This window comes from Bos taurus, chromosome 7, assembly GCF_002263795.3.
Source record: "Bos taurus isolate L1 Dominette 01449 registration number 42190680 breed Hereford chromosome 7, ARS-UCD2.0, whole genome shotgun sequence".
Classification (NCBI taxonomy): Eukaryota; Metazoa; Chordata; class Mammalia; order Artiodactyla; family Bovidae; genus Bos; species Bos taurus.
In genome coordinates, this window is record NC_037334.1 from 65,649,936 (window position 1) to 65,673,882 (window position 23,947).

General features: G+C 47.2%; 1 protein-coding gene across 2 annotated transcripts in view; it reads left to right on the plus strand.

Moving 5' to 3' along the window:
* The window catches only part of GALNT10 (polypeptide N-acetylgalactosaminyltransferase 10), a 226,110-nt gene that overhangs the window by 172,095 nt on the left and 30,068 nt on the right, over positions 1-23,947 (plus strand). For both annotated transcript variants that reach the window (XM_015472331.3, XM_024995264.2), the window contains exons 5-7: positions 8,029-8,214; positions 12,820-13,003; positions 17,652-17,769. In XM_015472331.3, coding sequence (XP_015327817.2) covers positions 8,029-8,214; positions 12,820-13,003; positions 17,652-17,769 — 488 coding nt within the window. The remainder of the gene's footprint in view (positions 1-8,028; positions 8,215-12,819; positions 13,004-17,651; positions 17,770-23,947) is intronic.

Sequence of the window (23,947 nt, forward strand, 5' to 3'; positions counted from 1 at the left end):
GGCGGTCCCCAAACTTTTTAGCACCAGGGACCAGTTTTGTGGAAGACAGTTTTTCCACAGACCAGGGTCAGAGTGGCAGGGTGATGGTTTGGGGATGATTCTCATAAGGAACACGCAACCTCAATCCCTCGCATGTGAGGTTCACAGTAGGATTTGAGGTCCTATGAGAATCTAATGCCACCACCACTGATCTGACAGGAGACAGAGCTCAGGCCGTAATGCGAGCGAGGGGGACTAGCTGTAAATATAGATGAAGCTTCACTTACTCACCCACTACTTACCTCCCGCTGTGTGGCCTGGTTCCTAGCAGGCCATGGACTGGTGCTGGGGTTTGTGGAACCCTGTTTTAGCTCATACCTGCCACTTGGACTCTGTCTTGGTTTGGGTTTCCTGAAGCATATCGTGAGATGGGCTGTGAGTGCAAGTGGTTAATTTGAGAGAGGCTTTCAGGAAACACCAGCAAGAGAGCAGGGAAGTGAGAAGAGGAAGTGGGAGGCAGCTAGGAAGGGCGCCTATGACAGGCACCAAGACTGGCAACCACGGTGACCCCACAGGGAGCCTACACAGAGCACATGCTCAGAGTTATCCCACCTGAGGGGCGAGGGGGCTGGGGTGGTTGTCTACACACACTGTGGTCCTTGGCTGAGGTACACCATGTAGGCATAGAACCCCAGGCAGCATCAAGTGCCGGCAGGTGGGAGGCAGGTAGGGAGAGAACAAAATGCTGAAGAGGTATGGGCAAAGCACGCAGAACCCACTTGTGGGCACTCTGACCCATGCTCTGCAAACACCTGCTGAAGGCCTTGCACTGATGGGGGCTCACCTTAGGATCAACCTCACCCCTTGTTGGATAGCTCTGACTTATCCTTATATTAGGAATTGTTGTTCAGTCACTCAGTCGTGTCCGACTCTTTGCAAGCCCATGGACAGCAGCACGCCAGGCTTCCCTGTCCTTCACCATCTCCCAGAGTTTGCTCAAATTCATGTCCATTGAGTTGGTAATGCCATCTAACCATCTCATCCTCTGTTATACCCTTCTCCTGCCTTCAGTCTTTCCCAGCATCAGGGTCTTTTCTAGTGAGTTGGCTCTTCACATCAGGTGGCCGAAGTACTGAAGCTTCAGCTTCAGCATCTGTCCTTCCAATGAGTATTCAGGGTTGATTTCCTTTAGGATTGATAATAAGGGCAAACTCAATTCTGTTTTGCTTTACAATCAGAGCAGCCCCTGGAATGGGCACGGTGCTTCTGTGGTACAGGGCAGCTGCCACCTTGCTGCTTCAGGCCAGACATCTCTCAGCCCTGGCATTTTCACACTGAGCCACGATCTGGCCTCAGAGTCTTTCTTAACACTGCTTTAGCTACCCATTACAAACCTATGAGTACAGGCATTTCCGTGACGCCTGTTTGCCGTCCTTGCCCTAGGGTTTATGAAACTGGGGGGAGCCAGAGAGTGGAAGACTCACTATATGATTCTGGGCAAGGCATTTAACTTGCCCTAGCTGTTCCTCTCTGCGTAGAACAGAGGAGTTAACAGAATGGAGGCAGAGATGGGCTTTGATGTGGCTGGAAGAGCCAGCTCTCTTACAGTCAGGGGTGGGTTTTAGATCTTGGCCTCATCATTTATAAACTGTGTTCTTTGGGTAGGTCACACCACCCATTCTGAGCTTCACGGTGTCTTTTCATACAAGACAGGACCGTAGTATCCCCATTTGTAGTGGTGTTGTAAGCAACGGAGATTATATATAGAGAGAGAGCTCCATGTGTGAGCAGAGCCTCAGTAATTGTTCCCTGTAATTGTTATCATCATAACTATCATCATCCTCATCTAAAGTCCCTTCCAGCTCGAAAATTCTATGACTTTATGAGATGTCCTCATCCAAGAAGACGGCATGGTAAAATAAGGCAACAGTCCTGATTTTGTGTAAATGTTCTTTCTAATACGGACAGGAGGAACATAATTGCCCCTAAATAATTGCACCGACTTTGCCACAAGCTGTCAGAAGGCCTTAATTGGTCCATCTGTAATGACTGCGGCCATCTGCGTGCAGGGTGATTTAGCGGTGGGTCTCTGCCGGAGCGGGGCCCTCATGATTAGAGCCGGACGGGGCCATATATCTCCCTCTGATGGGAGTAGTGGTGTGTGGTATAGAAGATTAGCTCATCCTCATGTTAACGACCGACCAGTTGAACCTAGCCAAGAAGAAGCGCTGGTCACAAGACAATGACTATGGATTTTTTTTTTTTTTTAAGGTAGTGTTCCTGCCCTAACAGCAGCCTATCTGGAGCGTGATCGTGCCTCTTGCTATCATGTCTCGCTTCCCAAGAAAGTCTCTTTTGGAAAGATTTAGTCCCTCAATTAGGGCGAATTGATTTCTGCTCTCTACAGAGCCACTGTTCCAAAGAGAAGTGGGGAAGGGCAGGAGGAGCCATATTAATCTTTGTGAGCAAGCGAGAGGCGACCTGGAGTGTTTTTCAGCCTTGCAGCCTGGGGTTGTATCTGGAGTTAATCTTTCCTCTGTGTATCTTTTAATTGTTCCGACTTGCAAGGTGCCAGACAACACAGCACAAAACACACCTCATCTCTAGTCCTTACGTTTCTGAAGACTTAAATCAAGTGTTTCCCCAAGTGCACCAGCACGAAAGTGATTTTAAGTGGTACCTAAGATGATCTCAGGTGGCTCCGAGACTTTGCATTAAGTAACGTTGACTCATAAGGAGAGTACATTTTCTCTCTTCAGATCTCTCTTTCATTTCCTCTGATTACCTCCAATGGAAGGTCTCGGCTGGTTACCCTTATCTCCCTTCTTTAAAAAGAGGGAATCAAGATCTGGCTGAAACCTAGTAACATTACTTTATCCTTATTACTTTGGCTTTTTTAATTCATTAGCTCTTTATCACAAATGGTACTGATTTTCCACTTATAGTGTTTAATGTTTCCTTTTAAAATAAAATTAATTAAGTAAAATTATTAGCTTGAAAAAAAAGTGAGTTGATTTAAAAAAGAAAATCTTAAGGAAGTTGTTGTAAGGTAGGTGGAAGTGGCAAAAATCATGCAGGTAATATGATGATGAGAGATTGGGAAAACACAGCTAGAGAGGGGGAAAGCCTCCTGTTTCTACGGCGAACCAAGCAGTTTCCTGGCTGTATTACCTGGGGCAAGTTTCTAAGCTTCTCTAAGGATCAGTTTTCTCATCTGTCAGATGGGAAGACTTGTGATGCAGAGTCAGTTCAGTTCAGTTCAGTCACTCAGTCGTGTCCAACTCTTTGAGACCCCATGAACCGCAGCACACCAGGCCTGCCTGTCCATCACCAACTCCCGGAGTCCACCCAAACCCATGTCCACTGAGTCAGTGATGCCATCCAACCATATCATCCTCTGTTGTTCCCTTCTTCTCCTGCCCCCAATCCCTCCCAGCATCAGGGTCTTTTCAAATGAGTCAGCTCTTTGGATCAGGTGGCCAAAGTACGGGAGTTTCAGCTTCAGCCTCAGTCCTTCCAAAGAAATCCCAGGGCTGATCTCCTTCGAAATGGACTGGTTGGATCTCCTTGCAGTCCAAGGGACCCTCAAGAGTCTTCTCCAACACCACAGTTCAAAAGCATCAATTCTTCGGCGCTCAGCCTTCTTCACAGTCCAACTCACATCCATACATGACCACTGGAAAAACCATAGCCTTGACTAGACGGACCTTTGTTGGCAAAGTAATGTCTCTGCTTTTGAATATGCTATCTAGGTTGGTCATAACTTTCCTTCCAATGAGTAAGTGTCTTTTAATTTCATGGCTGCAATCACCATCTGCAGTGATTTTGGAGCCCAGAAAAATAAAGTCTGACACTGTTTCCACGGTTTCCCCATCTATTTGCCATGAAGTGATGGGACCGATGCCATGATCTTCGTTTTCTGAATGTTGAGCTTTAAGCCAACTTTTTCACTCTCCACTTTCACTTTCATCAAGAGGCTTTTTCGTTCTTCTTCACTTTCTGCCATAAGGGTAGTGTCATCTGCATATCTGAGGTTATTGATATTTCTCCCGGCAATCTTGATTCCAGCTTGTGCTTCCTCCAGCCCAGCATTTCTCATGATGTACTCTGCATATAAGTTAAATAAGCAGGGTGACAATATACAGCCTTGACGTACTCCTTTTCCTATTTGGAACCAGTCTGTTGTTCCATGTCCAGTTCTAACTGTTGCTTCCTGACCTGCATACAAATTTCTCAAGAGGCAGATCAGGTGGTCTAGTATGTCCATCTCTTTTCAGAATTTTCCCAGTTTATTGTGAACCACACAGTCAAAGGCTTTGGCATAGTCAATAAAGCAGAAATAGATGTTTTTCTGGAACTCTCTTGCTTTTTCGATAATCCAGAGGATGTTGGCAATTTGATCTCTGGTTCCTCTGCCTCTTCTAAAACCAGCTTGAACACCTGGAAGTTCACGATTCACATAGTGCTGAAGCCTGGCTTGGAGAATTTTAAGCATTACTTTACTAGCATGTGAGATGCGTGCAAATGTGTGGTAGTTTGAACATTCTTTGGCATTGCCTTCCTTTGGGATTAGAATGAAAACTAACCTTTCCCAGTCCTGTGGCCACTGCTGTGTTTTCCAAATTTGCTGGCATATTGAGTGCAGCACTTTCACAGCATCGATGCAGACTACGAGTTTATGAATCAAGGGAGATAAAATATGTGAAGCTTCTTCGCAAATCATAATTTGCCTTCCCAGTGAAAACTATTCATTTTTATACAGGGTTATAAAAATCAAAGGCTCAGAGGGTTAGCAGTTAAGGGGCCCTGGCTTTACTGTTAACTGTGGCACCTTCCCTTCTTTGGACTTAATTTCTGTCTATAAAATGAAGAGACTGAACTACTCCAGTGCTCTCTAGGCTGGCTGTGCATCAGAATTATCTGTGGGTCAAGTAAAACCAAAGATCCTGATGCTTCCTTCAGTCTCCCAGATCACAGGGAGGATCCAGGCAACTGTATTTACAGTCAGCTCACAGGTGATCTGGCCACATCCCCTAAATCAGGGGGACCTGTCCAGCTCTAAGCCCTGGTGGAGTGAATTAAGAGCAAGAATGTCTGACTTTCTTACTCCAGCATACTCTTTTTTAAGGTTCATTCATATTATTGCCATAGCTCATTCTTCTTTATTGCTGAATAGTATTTTCCCTGAATGGATATACTACATTTGATTTATCTGTTCTTCGGTTGATGTGTATTTGGATGATTTGATTTTCACTTTGGGGATATTATGAATATTGCTGCTATGAACATTAGCGTACAACTTTTCGTGTGGATATATATGTTTTGGCTTTTATTTTCATTTTTAACTATTTATTTATTTTTGGCTGCACTGGGTCTTTGTTGCTGCACGTGGGCTTTCTCTAGTTGTGGTGAGCAGGATCTACTCTCTAGTTGCCGTGCATGAGCTTCTCACTGCGGTGGCTTCTCTTGTAGCGGAGCACGGGCTCTAGGGCACACGGGCTTCAGTAGTTGTGGCTCATGGGCTTAGTTACTCCATGGCCTATGAAATCTTCCTGGACCAGGGATCAAACCCATGTCCCCTGCATTGGCAGGCAGATCGTTAACCATCGGGCCACCAGGGAAGTCCAATATATATTTTCATTTCTCTTGGAAATATACCTAGGAGTAGAATTGCTGGGTTATATGGTAACTGTGTTCAATTGTTTGAGGAACTGCCAGACCGTTTTCCAAAGTGGCCACACCATTTTATTACACTCCCATAGACAGTATATGAAAATTCTTATTTCTCTACATCCTTGTCAATACTTGTTATTATCTTCCTTTTTCATCATAGCCATCCTAGTGGATGTGAAGTATTAATAGTATTTCATTAAGATTTTGATTTATATTTCCCTGGTGACTAATGATGTTGAGCATCTTTTCGTGTGTTTGGCCATTTCTGTATCTTTTTTCAGGAAGTACCTGTTCATATATCCTTTGCCCATTTTTAAAAATTGAGGTAAAATCCACATAATGTAAGGTTAACCATATTAAAATATGTAATACTCATGTTAAAGTACATGATTCATTGGCATTTAGCATATTCATAATGTTGTGCAACCATCACCTTTATCTAGTTTCAAAATATTTTTGTCACCCCCCAAAGGAAACCCCATACTTATTAAGTAGTTCCCCTCCACTCCAGTTCACGGTAATCACTGATCTGCTTTCCAGGTCTGGATTTACCTAATCTGGACTTTCGTACAAGTGGAATGCTATAAAATGTGATCTTTTGTGTCTGGCCTCCTTTACTTAATACAATGATTTCTAGGTTCGTGCATGTTGTGGCGTGTATCAGCACTTCATTTCTTGTTATATGGATATATTCCACCTTTGTTTACCTATCTGTGCAATAATGGAAATTGGGGTTATTGTCACCATTTGGCTGTTGTGAACAATGTTGTTGTGAATGTTCAAGTAATCAGTAGATTTTTAGCTGTGCTGGATTCCTTGATCCCTTGCATTTCCATAAATTTTTGTATCAGCTTGTCAATTGTCAATTTCTGCAAAGAAGCCAGCTATGATTTTTGATCACATTGAATTTGTAGATCAACATAGGAGGTATTGCCATCTTAACATTAGGTCATCTGATCCATGAACATTGACTATTTTCCCATTTATTTTGATTGTTCATTTCTTTCAACAATGTTTTGTAGTTTTCAGAGTATACAGTTTGTACTTACTTTGTTAAATTTTAAGTGGTATTTTTACCATTTTAATTGCATTTTCAAATTGCTAGCAAGTAAGCTAGCCTATAGAAATACAGTTGATTTTTAAATGCTGACCTGTATCCTGAAATCTTTCTAAGTTTACCTGTTCTAGTTTTTTGTAGATTTCTGAAGATTTTCTGTGTAAGCAATCATTTAATCTATAGTCTTTCCAATCTTTATGCCTTTTCTTTGTCTTACCAATTGCACTGACTAGGAATTCTAGAATAGTGCTTAAGTAGAAAGAAAATGGAAAGCCTTTCTCCTGATCACAGGAGCAAAGCATTCAATATTTCACCATTAAATATGATATAAACTATAGGTTTTTTGTAGCCATACTAGTTTTCATAAAGGGGCCTAACCCTAATTAAAATCAAAAGACACTAATGTTAAAGCTGGCATTTTTAGTAGAAAGAGAATGTCTTTGAGATTTATTTATAACAGCTTTTCTAGGCATGGGCCAGAAGCCAGCCTACATTAGAATAAGCAAAAAGAGGAATTGGTTGTCATATGTAATAAGAACAACTAGGAGTCTATCTGCTTCAGGCACAGGGAGATCTGGAGAATCAAAATGTTATCAGGATAATGTCTCTCTTCATCTCTTCACTGTCTTTTTACTTGTTGACTTCAGTCTCAGCAGATCCTCCCAGCATCTCTCATCACCTCATTTTGCTAAAGATGTCAGAAGCAGCTCCAGACTTAGAGCCAACCAACCTAGTAACTCTAGTAAGAAAAATGGGCCTCATTGTTCAATAGTTCGGAAAAAAAAATTCTCAGGATTCATTGTTTGGACCAACTCGGGTCACATGTCCATCCCTGAACCAATCACTGTGGTCAAGGGAATGGAATGCCCTGATTGGCCAGGCCCAAGCCACACGCTCCACCTGCTGGGAACTAGGAGATGAGGTCAAACCCACCCAAGTCTGGAGGACTGAGAATAGGAGGGAAAAGGTAGTTTACCCCAAAAAAGAATCAAAGTATTGTTGCCAGGAAAATGAGGGAATGGGTCCAAGCCAGACATAAATCACAGCTGCTAACTCTGTCATACAGAAGTTCTCTCTGTGTTGCAAGTCTGGCACTAACACTGGCCCTCTTTAAACTTCACTTTCCCCCTTTGCAGTACACAGGTGGTGCTTCCTGCCCTTGTTGGCCCCATCTGAGAGACCCAGTAAGACAGTGTACCAGAAATCTGTCTAAACTGTAAAGTGCAGTGCACACGTAAAGAAGGGGGGGTCACAAGAATGATTACTCAGCAATTGTTCTTACCCACCTGTCCATCTTTTCTCTACTCTCTGTCTTGCAGAACACCTGAAGAAACCACTTGAAGACTACATGGCCCTTTTCCCCAGCGTGAGGATTCTCCGAACCAAGAAACGGGAAGGACTGATCAGGACCCGAATGCTGGGAGCCTCAGCTGCAACTGGGGATGTCATCACATTCTTGGACTCACACTGTGAAGCCAATGTCAACTGGCTCCCCCCCTTGCTAGGTAAGGGAGGCTTGCAAGGTGAAGTAGGCAGCCTGGAGTGTGCCAGTGGCCACCGGCCCCACCTTTTGCAGGGAGTCACCTACTGGGCTTCCCTTGCCTGCCTGAGATGCACCCAGCACTGTGCCGGGTGCCACGAGGGTGTCAGATCTTCAGGGGTGCTCAAAGTGACCTTACGAATCCATGCAGTCCTGCCCCTTCATTTTACAGAGGAGGAAGCTGGGACTTTGATAGGGGAAGTGACTTGCCCAGTGTCATAAAGCACGTTAGTGTTAGTGATATGACTGCTTCTCCCAAGTTACTTCAGGTGTTATTGGAAAGCAAGCCAAGACTGCCTACTTACAAGAACTAAATCTTAGCAGTAGGCATCTTGATTTGATGATGTAAGGGACATCATCGAATCAACTCAGAACAGTGGTTGTTCATTGCATTGCTACTGTGAGCCAAAAAAGCTGTAAGCTTTATCTCCAGGCCTCACAAAACCACACCAGGTCCAAAGTATCCCCTTTTTATATTAGAAGAGACTGAAGTTCTGAGATAATGAGTGACTCGCTAGTTCCCTTGGGCAAAAAGTGTCAAAGTCCCCATCTGTCTGACTCCAGAGTGTATCCTCTTTCAGGATTCCATACTGTCTGCCTAAGTTCATTTGCTCCTCAGGGAGTTTCTGACAGCTGTCAGGGAAGAGGTCCAGACAGGGGCAGCGTGATCCAAGAGTCCATTCACGCAACCTTGTGGGCAGGAGGGAGACCTGAAGCCAGGCTGCCAGGCAGTGAGGTGCCTCATGGCTGGTTGAAGAACCAGATCTGAATCCAGAGCTTTGAGGAAGGCAGTAAGCTGCTCCCAATAGGTAGATGCTGAAGAGGAAATCCCCTAGTGGGGCTGGTGGTCAGGTGAGGAACAGGGATGGAGGCAGATTGGGGAACATCTGTCAGTCCAGAGAGAAAAGTGAAAGCCTCAATAATAGATGAGTATGGGAATTCCCTGGTGGTTCAGTGGCTACGGCCTTTACACTCCCAATGCAAGGGACCCGGGTTCGATCCCTGCCCAAGTCAGGGAACTAGATCCTACATGCTGAAATTAAAAGCTCCTGAGTGCCAAGTCCTGCATGCAATAACTAAAACCAGGTGCAGCCAAATAAATAAATAAAATTAATTTGCAGGGCAGCAGCGGAGACGCAGACATAGACACAGACTTGTGGAGCCACCGGGGGAGGGAGAGGGCGGGACGAATGGAGAGAGCAGCCTTGACACATACAGCCTCCCATAGGCAACACAGACAGCCGGTGGGGATTACTGTATGACACGGGGAGCTCAACCCAGTGCTCTGTGACAGCCTAGACAAGGGAAAAGAAAAAAAATGGAGGGATATGCTCTCCATTAGAGAAAGCATAGAGAGCAAGGAGGACTCAAGATTAGGGCAAGCTTGAGCATGTATCAGAATCACCTAGAAGATTTGGTAAAACACAGAGTGCTGGGCCCGGCTCCAGAGTTGTTGGTTCAGGAGGTCGGGGTGGGGCCTGAGAAGCTGCATTCCTGACAACCCCTGGGTGATGCCAGTGCTGCTGGTCCAGGGACTACACTTCAGGGAGCACTATTTAGGCCCCCATGCAGAAGTGAGGACAGAAAGCAAATCCTACACCGATTAATGGGATAACCCAGCATATTTGTTTCCTAACACAGATCAACATGAAACTTTAGTATGAGATTATATGCTTCTGGCCCCAAGGGTCCAGGATCCCACTGGGTTAAGACATAACCCAGATTTTTCTGGTAAACTCTTTATTTCATTAAACCCAGAGGTCTAGATCTGCCTCTCATGACTGAAAGAGAACAAAAAAGGAAAAAAAAAACAAACCTCATTCTAAATACCCTAATTTATAGTCCTGAAAGAACATCCCATTTGGTGGGTCATTCAGTGACTCATAAAGAGAATGAAGTGGTAGGCACGATGCTGAGCTTGTGGTCCAAATAGCCTTAACTCTGTTTCTATGGAAATATATGAGGGTAATTTTCATAATCTACAGGCATACATGGAAGAAATACTCTTCCTCTTTTTTTCCTTTTTCCAATAGAAATGTGAACCAGTGGTGTAGATGTAAAAGTCTGTCCCTGCTAATATGAACAGCTGATATAGCCCACCTTGGCTTTTGTATCTGAAGCCATAAACATGCACAGTTCACTCTGCCTTCTTTGGAGAGTAGGCATTTCTGAGCCTGAGAAGGATTTAGCCCTCCCTTCCCCAAAGGCAAGCCACTCTTGATCATCATTTTCTTCATTTCTATCATCACCATCATCAGCAGCATCATGCCTCTGCAAGTCCCTTATCTTTTTAGGCCACAGCTATGTTTGAAGGTGACAGTTATATGGTAAAGGACACAGGCCAGGCATTATTATCCACGTACAGCAAATAAGAAAACTGAAGGGCAGAAAGAATGAGGCTCCTGCTTCTGAGCTGCTCTCAGCAATCCTGGGCACAGAGGGCAATCCTGGGCACAGAGGATGTCAGCAGAGAAGGGGTCATCTGCTGGGCTAAGCCTCTTGGCCATATCATCCTGCTTGTTCTTCACAGAGACCCCACGTGGTAGGTGCTATCTTCCTCCGTTCTGTCAGCCAGGAAACCGGGGTTCAGAGGCACTAGATAACCTTTCCCAAGGTTATACTGTTCATAGGTGGCAAAACCAGGGTTTGGGCACCCTATCTCCAGGTGAGAACTGCACCATGGAATGCTGCCTGTCTGATGCCGCCGCCTTGACCTCACACTTCCCACAATGAGCCGGCATCCAGCAGAGCCTTGTTTTCTCAACCCACACCCTCCCTGGAAGGGAGGTCCCTCGCACAGCCATGAAGAATTAGGAAGGGAAGTGAAAGTCACTCAGTCGTGTATAACTCTTTGCGACCCCATGGGCTATGCAGTCCATGGAATTCTGCCAGCCAGAATACTAGAGGGGGTAGCCTTTCCCTTCTCCAGGGGATCTTCCCAACCCAGGGATTTCACCCAGGTCTCCTGCATTGTAGACAAATTCTTAACCAGCTGAGCCACAAGGGAAGCCCAAGAATACTAGAGTGGGTAGGCTTTCCCTTCCCCAGCGGATCTTCCAGACCCAGGAATTGAACTGGGGTCTCCTGCGTTGCAGGTGGATTCTTTACCAACTGAGCTATCAGGGAAGCCCTGTTAGGGAGAAAGAGCCCTTCCCTAGATCTTTCCCCAAGAAGATTCTTCAGCTTCCTTAAAAATTCCTAGGGAGCCTTCCACAGGGCAGATCCAAGCTCCACCCCAGGAGATCCTGATTCAGTGGGCCTGGGGCAGGCCAGCCCTGGGGGGTTGGGGGAAAACACTTAAACACACCCTGCGTGCTTCTGACACTGTTGGTTCCAGATCTATTCGTGGGGACACAGTGTCAAAAGCACCATTTTTCAAACTTTTATGACCATGTGCCACAGTTAGAAATACACTGGGGATCTGTCAGTCCATTACACAAATGCACACACTGATGCAGTATGACTGAAATATTTCCAAAACAGTGCTTTCCCTCACCACCTAGAATGCGCCCTGATATTCAGTGATTCAATGTTTGACCCACCTATGGATTGTGTATTGCAGTTTAGAAAGACGAAACTTCCGCTTTCTCTCCTGGAAGAAAAATCCACTGTATAACTCAGTGAGTGAAGCTTGGGCCCTGGGCAGCTTCCAGCCTACCCTGGCCCTACCAAACTCCCCATTCCAAGCCTTGAACTTGATCCCTGGCCTAAGCAGCAAGGCAGCCCAGCACAGCCCACTTGCCCCGCATAGCAGATCGTCTGCCCCAGTCACTGGCTATCGTCAGGGCTTCTTGGCAGAAGGCTCACTGGAGGGCAGACAGTGAATTTTGTAGAGTCTGCATCTTTCTGGCTTGAAAGGGACTTAGAGCCATTTTGAGGTTAAGACCCCCATTTGCCACCTTGGATCGCCTTGCAGGCAGAATTCCTGCATGGCCAAGGTCCACCAGGCCCTACTTGTCCTGAGGAGCTCATGGGATAGTCCTCTCACTCATCATCAGTTCCGACTGTTGGGAGAGGGGAACTGGCCTTTCTCGCAAGGACCATTTGTCCTCTGACGGCAGCCAGGAGGGGTTGAGGAGCTTCAGGGACAGGCGGTCTGCCATGAGGGGTAAGTGCTGGGGTGCCTGGATGCTGGGCCACAAGTCAAGAATCAGAATGGGGAGCCTGGCAGGGGCAGAACAGGGTCCTTCCCAGAAAGAAATTAATCTCTTTCCATAACAGTGCTGAGTATGATAGGAACCTGTGCTAAACATCTTCAAACGTTAACTGTATCCAATACTCCTGCGACCAGAGCCTCTTCTCCCCATTTCACAGAGGAGCACACTGAGGCTCGGAATGTTATTTGTGTTGCTGATCCAAGAACCCATCGTGGATGGCAGGATGGGCTGGGAGCCCTGGTCCATCTTACCTAAAGCTTGCACTCTTTCATCCTCATGGAGTCTCAAACTCAAGAATTCAGAGAAATCACCCAGGAAACATGTTAGAAATGTGAATAAGTTACAGAGCAGGATCATGCAGGTAGCTGCTTTCCCATCTAGCCTCCCTAACAGGCATCTCTTGGCTTCTTCAGACCGCATCGCTCGGAACCGCAAGACCATCGTGTGCCCAATGATCGATGTGATTGACCACGATGACTTCCGGTACGAGACGCAGGCGGGGGATGCCATGCGGGGCGCCTTTGACTGGGAGATGTACTATAAGCGGATCCCCATCCCTCCAGAACTACAGAAAGCTGACCCCAGCGACCCATTTGAGTAAGTATCAGTTACCCAGGCCAGCCCCAGTGGCTGACCCCAGGGACCCCTCCTAATGCACGCAGAACTCAGGATCGCCACCTCCCCCAAAAGTCCAGTGTAGGGGGGTGGGGCAGACCTCCCCAACCAGAAGCACAATCCCTCCCAGCTTGTCACAGAGCTTTGGCTCATGGACCACCAAGCTGGTCACTTCTTCTTTGCCTACCCCAAGACTGGCAGCGGGGGCGGCAAGCCTGGCGCCCAGTTGTAGTCGTCACCGTCCCCACTGTCATTGTCATTGTCACCACCATGTTGGTGTTTTCAGTCGCTAAGCTGCGTCTGACTCTTCGTGACCCCATGGACTGCAGCATACCAGGCTTCCCTGTCATTCACCATCTCCCGGAGTTCAAACTCATATCTGTTGAGTCGGTGATGCCATCCAACCATCTTATCCTCTGTCACCCCTTTCTCCTCCTGCCCTCAATCTTTTCCAGCATCAGAGTCTATTCCAATGACTTGACTCTTCTCATCAGGTGGCCAAAGTATTGGAGTTTCAGCTCCAGCATCTGTCCTTCCAATGAATGTTCAGGGTTGATTTCCTTTAGGATTGACTAGTTTGATCTCTTGCAGTTCAAAGGACTCTCGAGAGTCTTCTCCAGCACCACAAGTCACCACCATTTACCACACATTTTCTAAGTGCCAGTGCAGTGCTGAGCACACTACACACTGATCCTTTTAACCCCAACAGCCATGTGTAGTAAAAACTATCATCCGTGTTTTCCATGTGGGGACACCAGGGCTCCACGAGGAGCCTGTCCAGGTCCCACAGCTGTGAAGGGGCAAAGGCTTAATGCCATGCAGGTCTGACTGCCCCTGGAGCCAGCTTTCCCATCCATCCTCTTGGAAGTATCAGGGAAGTAATAGTTTGTCCCCCAGTGGAAGACTGGGAGCACGGGACTAGACCCATCACATCCTGGAATGTGAGCACTGGAGGGAACCAACAGGTCATGGGCTCCAAGCCCTTGCAGAAGAGAAGACTCGGGTCCCAGGACAGGGAAGGCTTCCCTGGGCACACCATGGGCTAGCAGCTGAGCCTGTCCCTGTCTGGTCCCCCGAGCTCCAGAAGGGTCTTTCTGACTGAGGGAGTCAGTCAGCTCACCATCCCAGCTGTCACATGAGCCCCTCCAGCTCTCCTGCCAGAGGTGTGGGAAGATCTCTGGGCGTGAAGCCAAAGTCCAGCCTTTCCTGCTGGATTAGTTTGCTGATCAGTTTCCTAATTATCACTGCAGTAATAACTTACCACATCTTACTGGTTCATCAAAACAGCACAGATTCATTCTCTTCAAGTTCTGGTGGTCAGAAGTCTGAAAGGGTCCTCCTGGACTAAATCACAGCGTCGCTGGGCTGTATTTCCTTGAGATGCTCCAGGAAGGGACCCGTTCTCATGCCCTTTCCAGCTCCCAGAGGCTGCTCTAGAGAACACCTGGATGCTGGGAAACATTGAAGGCAAAAATAAATAAATCTTTAAAAAATCCAATTTATAAAAAGGAGGAGGAGAAAGAAGTGTGAGGAGGAAGAAGACGAGAAAGAGGAAGAAGGAGAAGAAGAACCACCACTACCCGGGCTGTCCCCGAGTCCAGTAGCACCAGAGTCTCTGGGTGGGGATCCAGCCATCCACTGGGTGATGCTGACACGTGGACACAGTTGAGCACCACCGGCCCAGATGCTTCCCAAGGGACACTCCATCCTTTGTACCCTCCGATTCCTTCCATAAATCTCTCTTCTGTATGAGTTTTGTCCTAGGCTACAAAGAAATCCTGGTCATTTTCTGCACTCCTCCCTACGGTGCCCAGCAAGTGGGCACGCCACAGGCACAGTGCCATGTCATGATATTTGAAAGACACTGGCTCCGGTGGCAGCTCATCCACTTACAAACTACATGCCCTTGAGCAGAGTATAGAGCATTTCTGAATTTCAAATTTCTCCTTGTGAAAAGAGAGCTAGTAATAGGGCTTTGTGAGAGCTGGAGATAGTGTTGGTGAGATGAGTGGCACCCACTGGACGCTTAGGACTGTTGTAATTATGACTGTTGAACATGGCAGGAAACAGACCAGGCTGGAGAAGAGGCCTCCCTCTGGAGGCAAAACCCTTGAGCATCCAAAATGCCTCACAGCTAATATCCTGCCTTTTCCACAGCCCCTGCTGCTGGCATCCACCCAAACTGATATTTTTGTGCAGTCTTAGGTTTGATTTTCCATGAAGCACTGAGTCAGAACCACTCTCTGCCCCTCCAGGCATTACGGCTCCAGCCAGAAAAACCCAAACTCCACAACCTTCATAAGACAGAAGAAAGCTGACACTAATAACACCTTAGTTTCCTACAAGACTGAATGCTTTCAAAATTATAGCAGCAGTGTAAGCTAGGGAGAGTAGCTGTACGTCCTTGTGTAGATGGGGAAACGGGCTCAGAGAGGTTAAGTCAGTGCTGCCCTGGAGAAATACAGTGCGACTCACATATGTGCTTCTCAGTGTCCTCAAAGCCACGTTTAAAAAAGATAAGGAGAAGCAGATAAAATTCATTTTACTACTCCCATTTTATTTAACCCAGTATGTTTAAAATGTTCTTATTTTAACATGTGACCAACACTTTGAAATTATTAATGAGATCTTTTCTGTTCTTTTTCTTCATATTAAGTCTGGGAACTCCAGTGTGTATCTCACACTGCCAGCACCTCCCAGTTCAGACCGGCCACACTTCAAGTGTCAGTAGCCACGTGTGGCCCCCATACTGGGCAGCGCAGGATTCTGGGGTTACACTCTCTGTCCCAGGTCCCACCGTGGGTTAGGGAGAGCTGCAGTTGGACTGAGGATTTCCTTGTTTCTGACCCCAAGTCCTGTTCACTCATCGCCTACTTCTGGATTGTTCCTTCCCAAGAGGAAGCAGTGTATTATAGCTACATGGGGTGTGGCCGCAGCACAGATTAGAAGCTCAGATCCCAGAGGTGCTGCTTGGTAGCTGTGGAGCCTTGAGCACGTCACCTGTCAGGACTCTGGTTTCTGCGTGCATAAAATGGGGTAATGATAACAGGGCCTTGTGAGGTCAATGGGAGGAATAAATTCATTTTAGTAATAAATTAGTTCAGTGGAGCAGTGGGCAGACCCGAGCCCTAGAAGGATCCAGGGAATCCCTCCTGAGGGTCCCCTCATGTGCTGTCCAGGCCTGTCTGCTGCAGGAAGCCTGGCGAGGCGGGTGGGGCACTTCAGTGCTTTCCTAATCAGTCCACTTCCCTGAGCCTGCGGTTCCCAAGGCCAGGAGGGTTGTGGAGGCTGCTCCTGCAATGGATTTTCTTTATGTATGTGCGTGCCAGGCCACTCAGTCATGTCTGACTCTTAGTGAGCCCATGGACTGTAGCCTCCCAGGGCCCTCCGTCCATGGGATTTTCCAGACAAGAATACTGGAGTGGTTGCCATTTCCTTCTCCAGGGGATCTTCTTGACCCAAAGATTGAAGCCATGTCTCCTATATTGGCAGGCAGATTCTTTACCACTGTGCCACCTGGGAAACCCAGTTTTCTTTTTTTTTTTTTTTTTTGAGGGTTTGAAGTTGGAGCCAGACATGAGCACAACCACTCAGAGAGGTTTTCATGCAGTAAATGCTGGTGGCCTCTCCCAGGGGACTGGGGGAGGCCACACCCCATGCACGATTGACCATCTCAGTTCCTGGGCTCATGGTTTCCCTCCCTTCTCTCCCCCAGCTCCACTTTGTCCATACCCACTTCAAATGCCACCCCTCTGAGCACTCTTCCTCAACTCTTGCCCCAGCCTCTCTCCTCACCCCCAAAATATGTAGGCAGAGGTGCCCTCCTTTCCTGTAGTGCTGGTTGCACCTCCAGAGGCCCTCGTTACACCCAACCTGCCTTCTGCACCCTCCCATCCTGAGGTGGCCACCCTGCTACACTGACATCCCCTGCAGATTCAGCCTGACCCCGATTGACCTCCAGATTCTTCCAGCCTCTGCTCCTCAGCTGGCACTCAATGAATGAACTAATGAGTGAATGAATGAGTGGAGGAATCTCATCCCAGTTTAACTGCAAGAACAAGGACTGTGGCTTCTTTTGTAAACTCTCAGCAGAAAAGCATGCCTATGCTGGGCTTGGAAAGTAAGAATCATCAAATCATCTCATCCAAAAACACAGAACCTAAGCTCCATCCCCCAGAGATTGTTGTGTAGGTCTGGGGTCAGACCCAGGAAGCTGTGTGTGTTTTCATCTCTCTCAGGCATTCTATAGCCTAGACAGGCTTAGAAAGACCTAATCCAAACCATTTAACCAGTGGGAGAACTGGAGATAGAGAGAGAGACATGGAGATATATAGAAATATGATGGAGCTACAAGGCCCACAGAGGGAAAACACTATGATTCCATTCCACAAGTATTCTTAGGTGTTAACCATGTGAAGGAGTCTGAGGTCCACTGGTTAAAACATAGCATTTATGAAGAAGGAAGAAAGCCAGGGGCTGCACTCAGAAGGGCTTTGGATTCCCTGCTGGACACGAGGGCTATGTTGATGGAGCAGTGGGAAATGGCATCCCTGGGGAAACAGCAGCATCCAAGAGCAGGATACACACCACCAGGACGTCCGCTCTTCACACCACCTTCTTCTTCCCGCAGGTCTCCCGTGATGGCCGGTGGACTGTTCGCCATGGATCGGAAGTGGTTCTGGGAGCTGGGTGGGTATGACCCAGGCTTGGAGATCTGGGGAGGGGAGCAGTACGAGATCTCATTCAAGGTAAGCCAGCCCCTGGAAAAACCCCCAATCCTGGCAGGTTGCCTGCCTAGCAGTGTCTGAGCCTGGGGAGACTGTGGAGGCCTCAGGTTCTGCAGCCCATCTGCTCAATGTTTGCATCATCCCTTCTTAGATGATAGTTTAGAATAGGACAGCCCTCACTTCACTGAAGAGATGGTGTGTCTCCCATTGAGACGGCCAGCACACCAGCAGAGGGGAAGAGAGAGCCAGTTGAGCAGGACACATAGGCTGGTGGGAAGCTCTGCTCTGAGAACTATCCCCCGGCCTCACAGAGGCCAACTTGTCCTTAGTGGTTTCTGGCCACATGTCTCAAGTTTTGCCTTTGTGCCTGTCCCTGCTGGAGTTGGATATACAGAAACCAGGGGCTAAGAGCTCGAGTTGTGGCATCAGAAAAGCCTGGGCTCCAATCCCAGCATCACTACTCAGAAGCAGTGTGACTTTGGGCAAGTTAGATTACCTCTCTGAGCTTTCTTTCCTCATCTAAGAGGATAATAAGACTACCTACCTTACAGAACTTTTGTGAAGATTAAATTAGATAATATCTAGAAAATGGTTAGCACCCAACCTGGGGACACAGCCACCAATTAATAACTGGTAGAAATAATTAAAGAGTTGGAGAATAAATATTTACTATAACCTATTATAGCAATCCATGGGCTGTAGAATCTCTGATAACGGTAGTAAAGGAGACAATGGTTACTAGTTAACTACCCAAACTTCTGAGGCCAACTTCTGCCCCTTTTTGTTGGATTTTTGTATTGATCCCAAGTGAAGAATGAAGGCTTTGTCCATCGGTAGGGAAGACTATCGTGTCTCGTGCCCCTGTGTCGGCTAGGGCCTGCTTCTAACACACCTGGAACCCTTGGTAAGATATATCCCCAGCCCATGAGGAATGACCAGCAGCATTACTGGGCTGAGTCCTGTGAACGCACAACCCTGATTCCACCGAGTCTAGCATCTACTTCCTAGGCAAAGGACCATTGTCACACACACAACAATTAAGGTTTTGGTGCTAGGGTTAGATTGCCTAGGTCAGATTGTAGCTCTGCTCCTTTGTACCAACTGTGTGATCTTGGACAAAGAGTCCTTATCCATCTGAACCTCAGTTTCTACTTCCATAAAATGGGTATAGTGACCCTCTAATCTTCACAGGGTTGTTGAGAGGATTAAATAAGACCATTCTTGTTAGGTGCTTCTCAGTAAATATCCTAAAATAATGAAATAATAAATAATGAAAAATTATTTTCATTATTGTCATTGTCACTGCCACTGGGTGAGCAGTTCAGAACTGGGGGACATTAATTCTTCAGCCACCTGATGCAAAGAACTGACTCGTTGGAAAAGACTCTGCTGCCGGGAAAGATTGAAGGCAGGAAGAGAAGGGGATGACAGAGGATGAGATGGTTGGATGGCATCACCGACTCAATGGACATGAGTTTGAGTAAGCTATGGGAGTTGGTGATGGACAGGGAAGCCTGGCATGCTGCAGTCCATTGTAGTCCATGGGGTTGCGAAGAGTCGGACACGACTGAGCGACTGAACTGAACTGAGCAAGAAAATAACCTAGAATTCTGAAACATTATTTTGGTTTGAAAAACAGTCTTTTTCCATTTTACCTTCAGATTTCTGAAGTTATCTCCCATAAGGGAGCCAGCCTTTAAATAAAACTAATATTAAAATCCAGGGGTAACATTAAAAGTATTTAGCAATCATGATGGCACCAGCCAGTCAGAGCGATGCCAGCTGTCAAAAAGCATCCATCCACTCTGGTGTGCAGCAACTCAGGTGCCTGGATCAGAGCTGGCAGGACCCTGTGCAGAGCCCTTCACACGTGTTGTCTTATTTAATCCTTACAACAGCCCTAGGAGGGTGGTATCATTATTATACCCATTTCACAGGGAGGCAAGTGGAATTCAGACCAAGGTCCCACACATTTAGAACTAACAGAACCAGGACATGAAGCCAGGCCTGCCTGACTGCAGGGTCCGCGCTCTGACCTGCTGTGTTGTACAGGCCTCTGCAGGGACGTGAGAGCACTTGAGAGGAAAATTAGCCTGAGAGATTTCTCTGCCATCTCTTACTTCCTTCTCAGTTTTTGCCTCCTCCTGGGGGCAGTTAACCCCCTCTTGGGGTTAATTTACTAGACGACTCTACAGCATCTCAGTGAATTGAATTAGTAAACAGTCTAAGTCAAAAATAGTTTTGCTCTCCCAACCTTAACTCTGATCCACCAGTAGAGGCTGCCCCTTACTGTGTGAATATATATTGTGAGGCTACGTTCAGAAAAGGAGTGGTGATTGATTAGTGATGTCTGCCATGGGTGCAGGTTTGGTGGATGACAGCATGTATGTCATTTATAGTATCTCTACTGCTGCTGCTAAGTCACTCATCCTTCTGGGCTCAGCCTATCTTATGTCTCCTCTTAGCCTTACCTGAGCTCCCAGTGATGATTAAGGGCCACCCCAGTGTCGCTCCCAGCATGTCTCCGAATTCCTCCCACTGACATGACCCAAAGATTGACCTGTCTCCCCAACTACACTCTGAGCCCCCTGGAGGCAGGGAGGGAGTCTTGTTCATCTCTGTACCCTAGTTCCTGGCCCATCATAGGTGTTTTAAACACCTGTTGCTGCTAAGCTGCTGCTAAGTCACTTCAGTCACGTCCGACTCTGTGCAACCCCATAGACGGGAGCCCACCAGGCTCCCAGGGACGGGTGAGCCTGATGGGCTGCCATCTATGGGGTCACACAGAGTCGGACACAACTGAAGCATCTCTAGCCCATGCAATTTAGTTTTCCAAATGCCACATCCTTACAGGTACAGTAGAATCACACATAAGGCATCAGAAGAGTTTTAACTTCACAGTTCCTCAGTTTACCAGTTAAACCTAACTTACAAAGTTTGTTTCCACAAATGGACACATCAGAGTTCTGAGTTCTCAGAATATGAACTTCAACAATGTAATAATCTTTGTTTGTTGTATCCTAAGAACCAAAAGGATTGCCTGACAGGGAGAAAGCACTTAATAAATAGTTGTTGGTTGACTACTCAGAGCAGGTGTGTCATTGCCCGAACCAACCTCCCTGGTCAGAAAGTCCCCCTTCAGAAAGTCTGTGGAGAGTGGCGATGGTAGAGAAAGGAGCACGAAGGAATTTCTGAACCCAAAATGATCTCATTCTGTGCCTTTCAAAGACCCATCTGATGATGCTCACCAGGCAATAATGGCAGAACAAATGGCATTCTCCCCCCATGGTTTATTTACAAAAGACTCAGTAATGGGTGATGAGGTCTCTCATCCAGGAAGGGGAGGGAGGCTGGCTCCTGTTTCCAGTTGATCCACTCCGGAGAGGAAATGAGACTGTGTGATGAGGAGTCCCCCAGGTCTGGGAGGGCCCCTTCTCTCTCGGGCTGTGGAGCTGGCAGCAGCCCCTCTGCCAGCATGCTGTCTCCCAGGCAGGCTTGCCCACAGCACTGAGGGCACAGGGGGGCCCAGTGGTCTGCCTGAAATGCCGGGTGTTCAGTTTCAGCCAGAGCAGGGCATTTACAAAGGGCCAAATGGCCTCTGATAAATCTCTGCTGGGCCCCCTTTTCTTTTTGGTGACAGAGAAGAGAGACCGGTCTGAAAGGCATGAGTGTATTTTCAGAAATTAAGATAAATTGATACATGCCATCAGGGCTGATGGATTAATAATTTGGCTCCAATTTCAGACCAGGCCATCTATCCTGATGGGAAAACCCTACAAAAGATGTTCCGAAGGCTCTGAAATTTCTGGAGGAGTCATTAACTCTTCTTCTTCTTTTCTCTCTTAGTCAACACCTTTTGTTTCTAAAAGGCACAGTCACATTATGAGAGTTCTCCTGCCTGGCAGTTACACTCTTCCCAGTTCTGATGGTCAGATAATTCTTTAACCCTGTAGCCTGGCCTGCACCCACCTCCACGAGCTGCTGACCATTCCTTGCTTTCTCTCCACCCTCCTCCCCAGTGCACTAGTCTGGACTCTTAGTAACAGATAACCAATATCCTGGTCAATCTGGCTTAAGCAAAAAAAGGTCAGAATTGATTGGCCCACACAACTGAAATTCCAGGGTAGATCCTCCAGGTCCAGCTAGATCCAGAGACTAACCCATCTTATTTAGGCTCCATCTCCCTTAGTCCCTCAGCTCTGCTTTTATCTGAGTTGGCTTCCCTCTCAAGCAAGCTTTCTTTCATGGAAATACCCAGCAGCCCAGTGGGAAGAGTTTCTGTTTCCCATCATTCCTATAGTAGGTCCCCAAGTCAAGTCTCATTGACCTTCTGGTTCCTCGCTCATCCCTGAGGAGTATTCTGATTGGTCAGATACTGTCTGAATCTAGTTGGTCACATGCCCATCCCAGAATCAGGAAGGTGGGATGAGCTGGTTCCCCAAAGGAAAGTCTGGGCACTGTGTGCAGAAGAGGTGGTACAGGGCAAACCACAGAGGTCCACCTTACCCAGCCATATGGGATGCTCACAAGCCTCAGGCTCTCAGGCTTTGCCATCTTTAGGGGCATGCACTATTCGTTCTTCCTGAAACACCCTTCCTTAGTCTGGCCAACCCACACTCATCCTTCTGGGCTCAGCCTATCTTATGTCTCCTCTTAGCCTTACCTGAGCTCCCCGTGATTAAGGGCCAGCCCAGTGTCGCTCCCAGCATGTCTCTGATTTCCTCCCACTGACATGACCCAAAGATTGACCTGTCTCCCCAACTACACTCTGAGCTCCCTGAAGGCAGGGAGGGAGTCTTGTTCATCTCTGTACCCTAGTTCCTGGCCCATCATAGGTGTTTTAAATACCTGTTAGTGGCATCAATTCCTGTCTGATATACTTTCTTCATCCTGCCCTTCCCAGCCTGACATCTCCATCTTTGTGTACTGGCGGTGTGATGAGAAAGGCACTCAGTGAGAAAGCAGGGCACTGGCTTCTCATCTCTGCCACCTGTCCACCTGGAGACAGGGCCAGTCGCTTGACCTCTCTGGCCCTCCCATCCCACATGATACTGATGGAGTTTTCCTTCCTACCCAAGATAGACTCAAATAAGATGCTGTAGAGAAAGCCCTTGGCCTTACATGAGCATGAGAGTGGTTTGGATTAGAGGTGGTGGTGGGAGGATGAGCCAGAAGGGGACTACACAGCATCCTCAGGAGGCTGAGGTTAGAATGTCTTCAACTCTGAGCTCCTGGAGAAGCGAAGTGTCCACAGGACCATGTGGCTGAGCTGGTGTGAGAAAGACATGGGCTTTGGGGCAATGAAAGTGGGCATATCTTTTTTTTAGCAATTTGGCAAAATCTGTTACATTTCAAAGCAAGCACATTCGTTGGCCCAAAATTCCACCCTCAGGAGTTTAGCTGAGAGAGACAGAGCAAAGATCAAGGCAAGAGCTATTTGTTGAAATGTTACTTACCAGAGGTGAAGACTGAAGATGACCTTTAGTGTGAGTCCTTAAGGGATATGTAAGTTAGAGCACATCCCAGCAGTGAAATATTATATAAAAAAAGTTCAGTTGCTCAGTCATGTCCAACTCTTTGCAACCCCATGAATCACAGCACACCAGGCCTCCCTGTCCATCACCAACTCCCGGAGTTCACTCAAACTCATGTCCATCGAGTCGGTGATGCCATCCAGCCATCTCATCCTCTGTCCCCTTCCCCTCCTGCCACCAGTACCTCCCAGCATCAGGGTCTTTTCCAGTGAGTCAACTCTTCTCATGAGGTGGCCAAAGTATTGGAGTTTCAGCTTCAGCATCAGTCCTTCCAAAGAACACCCAGGGCTGATCTTCTTTAGGATGGACTGGTTGGATCTCCTTGCAGTCCAAGGGACTCTCAAGAGTCTTCTCCAACACCACAGTTCAAAAGCATCAATTCTTCGGCGCTCAGCTTTCTTCACAGTCCAACTCTCACATCCAAACATGACCATTGAAAAACCATAGCCTTGACTAGATGGACCTTTGTTGGCAAAGTAATGTCTCTGCTTTTCAATATGCTATCTAGGTTGGTCATAACTTTCCTTCCAAGGAGTAAGCGTCTTTTAATTTCATGGCTGCAGTCACCATCTGCAGTGATTTTGGAGCCCAAAAAAATAAAGTCTGACACTATTTCCACTGTTTCCCCATCTATTTGCCATGAAGTGATGGGACCAGAGGCCATC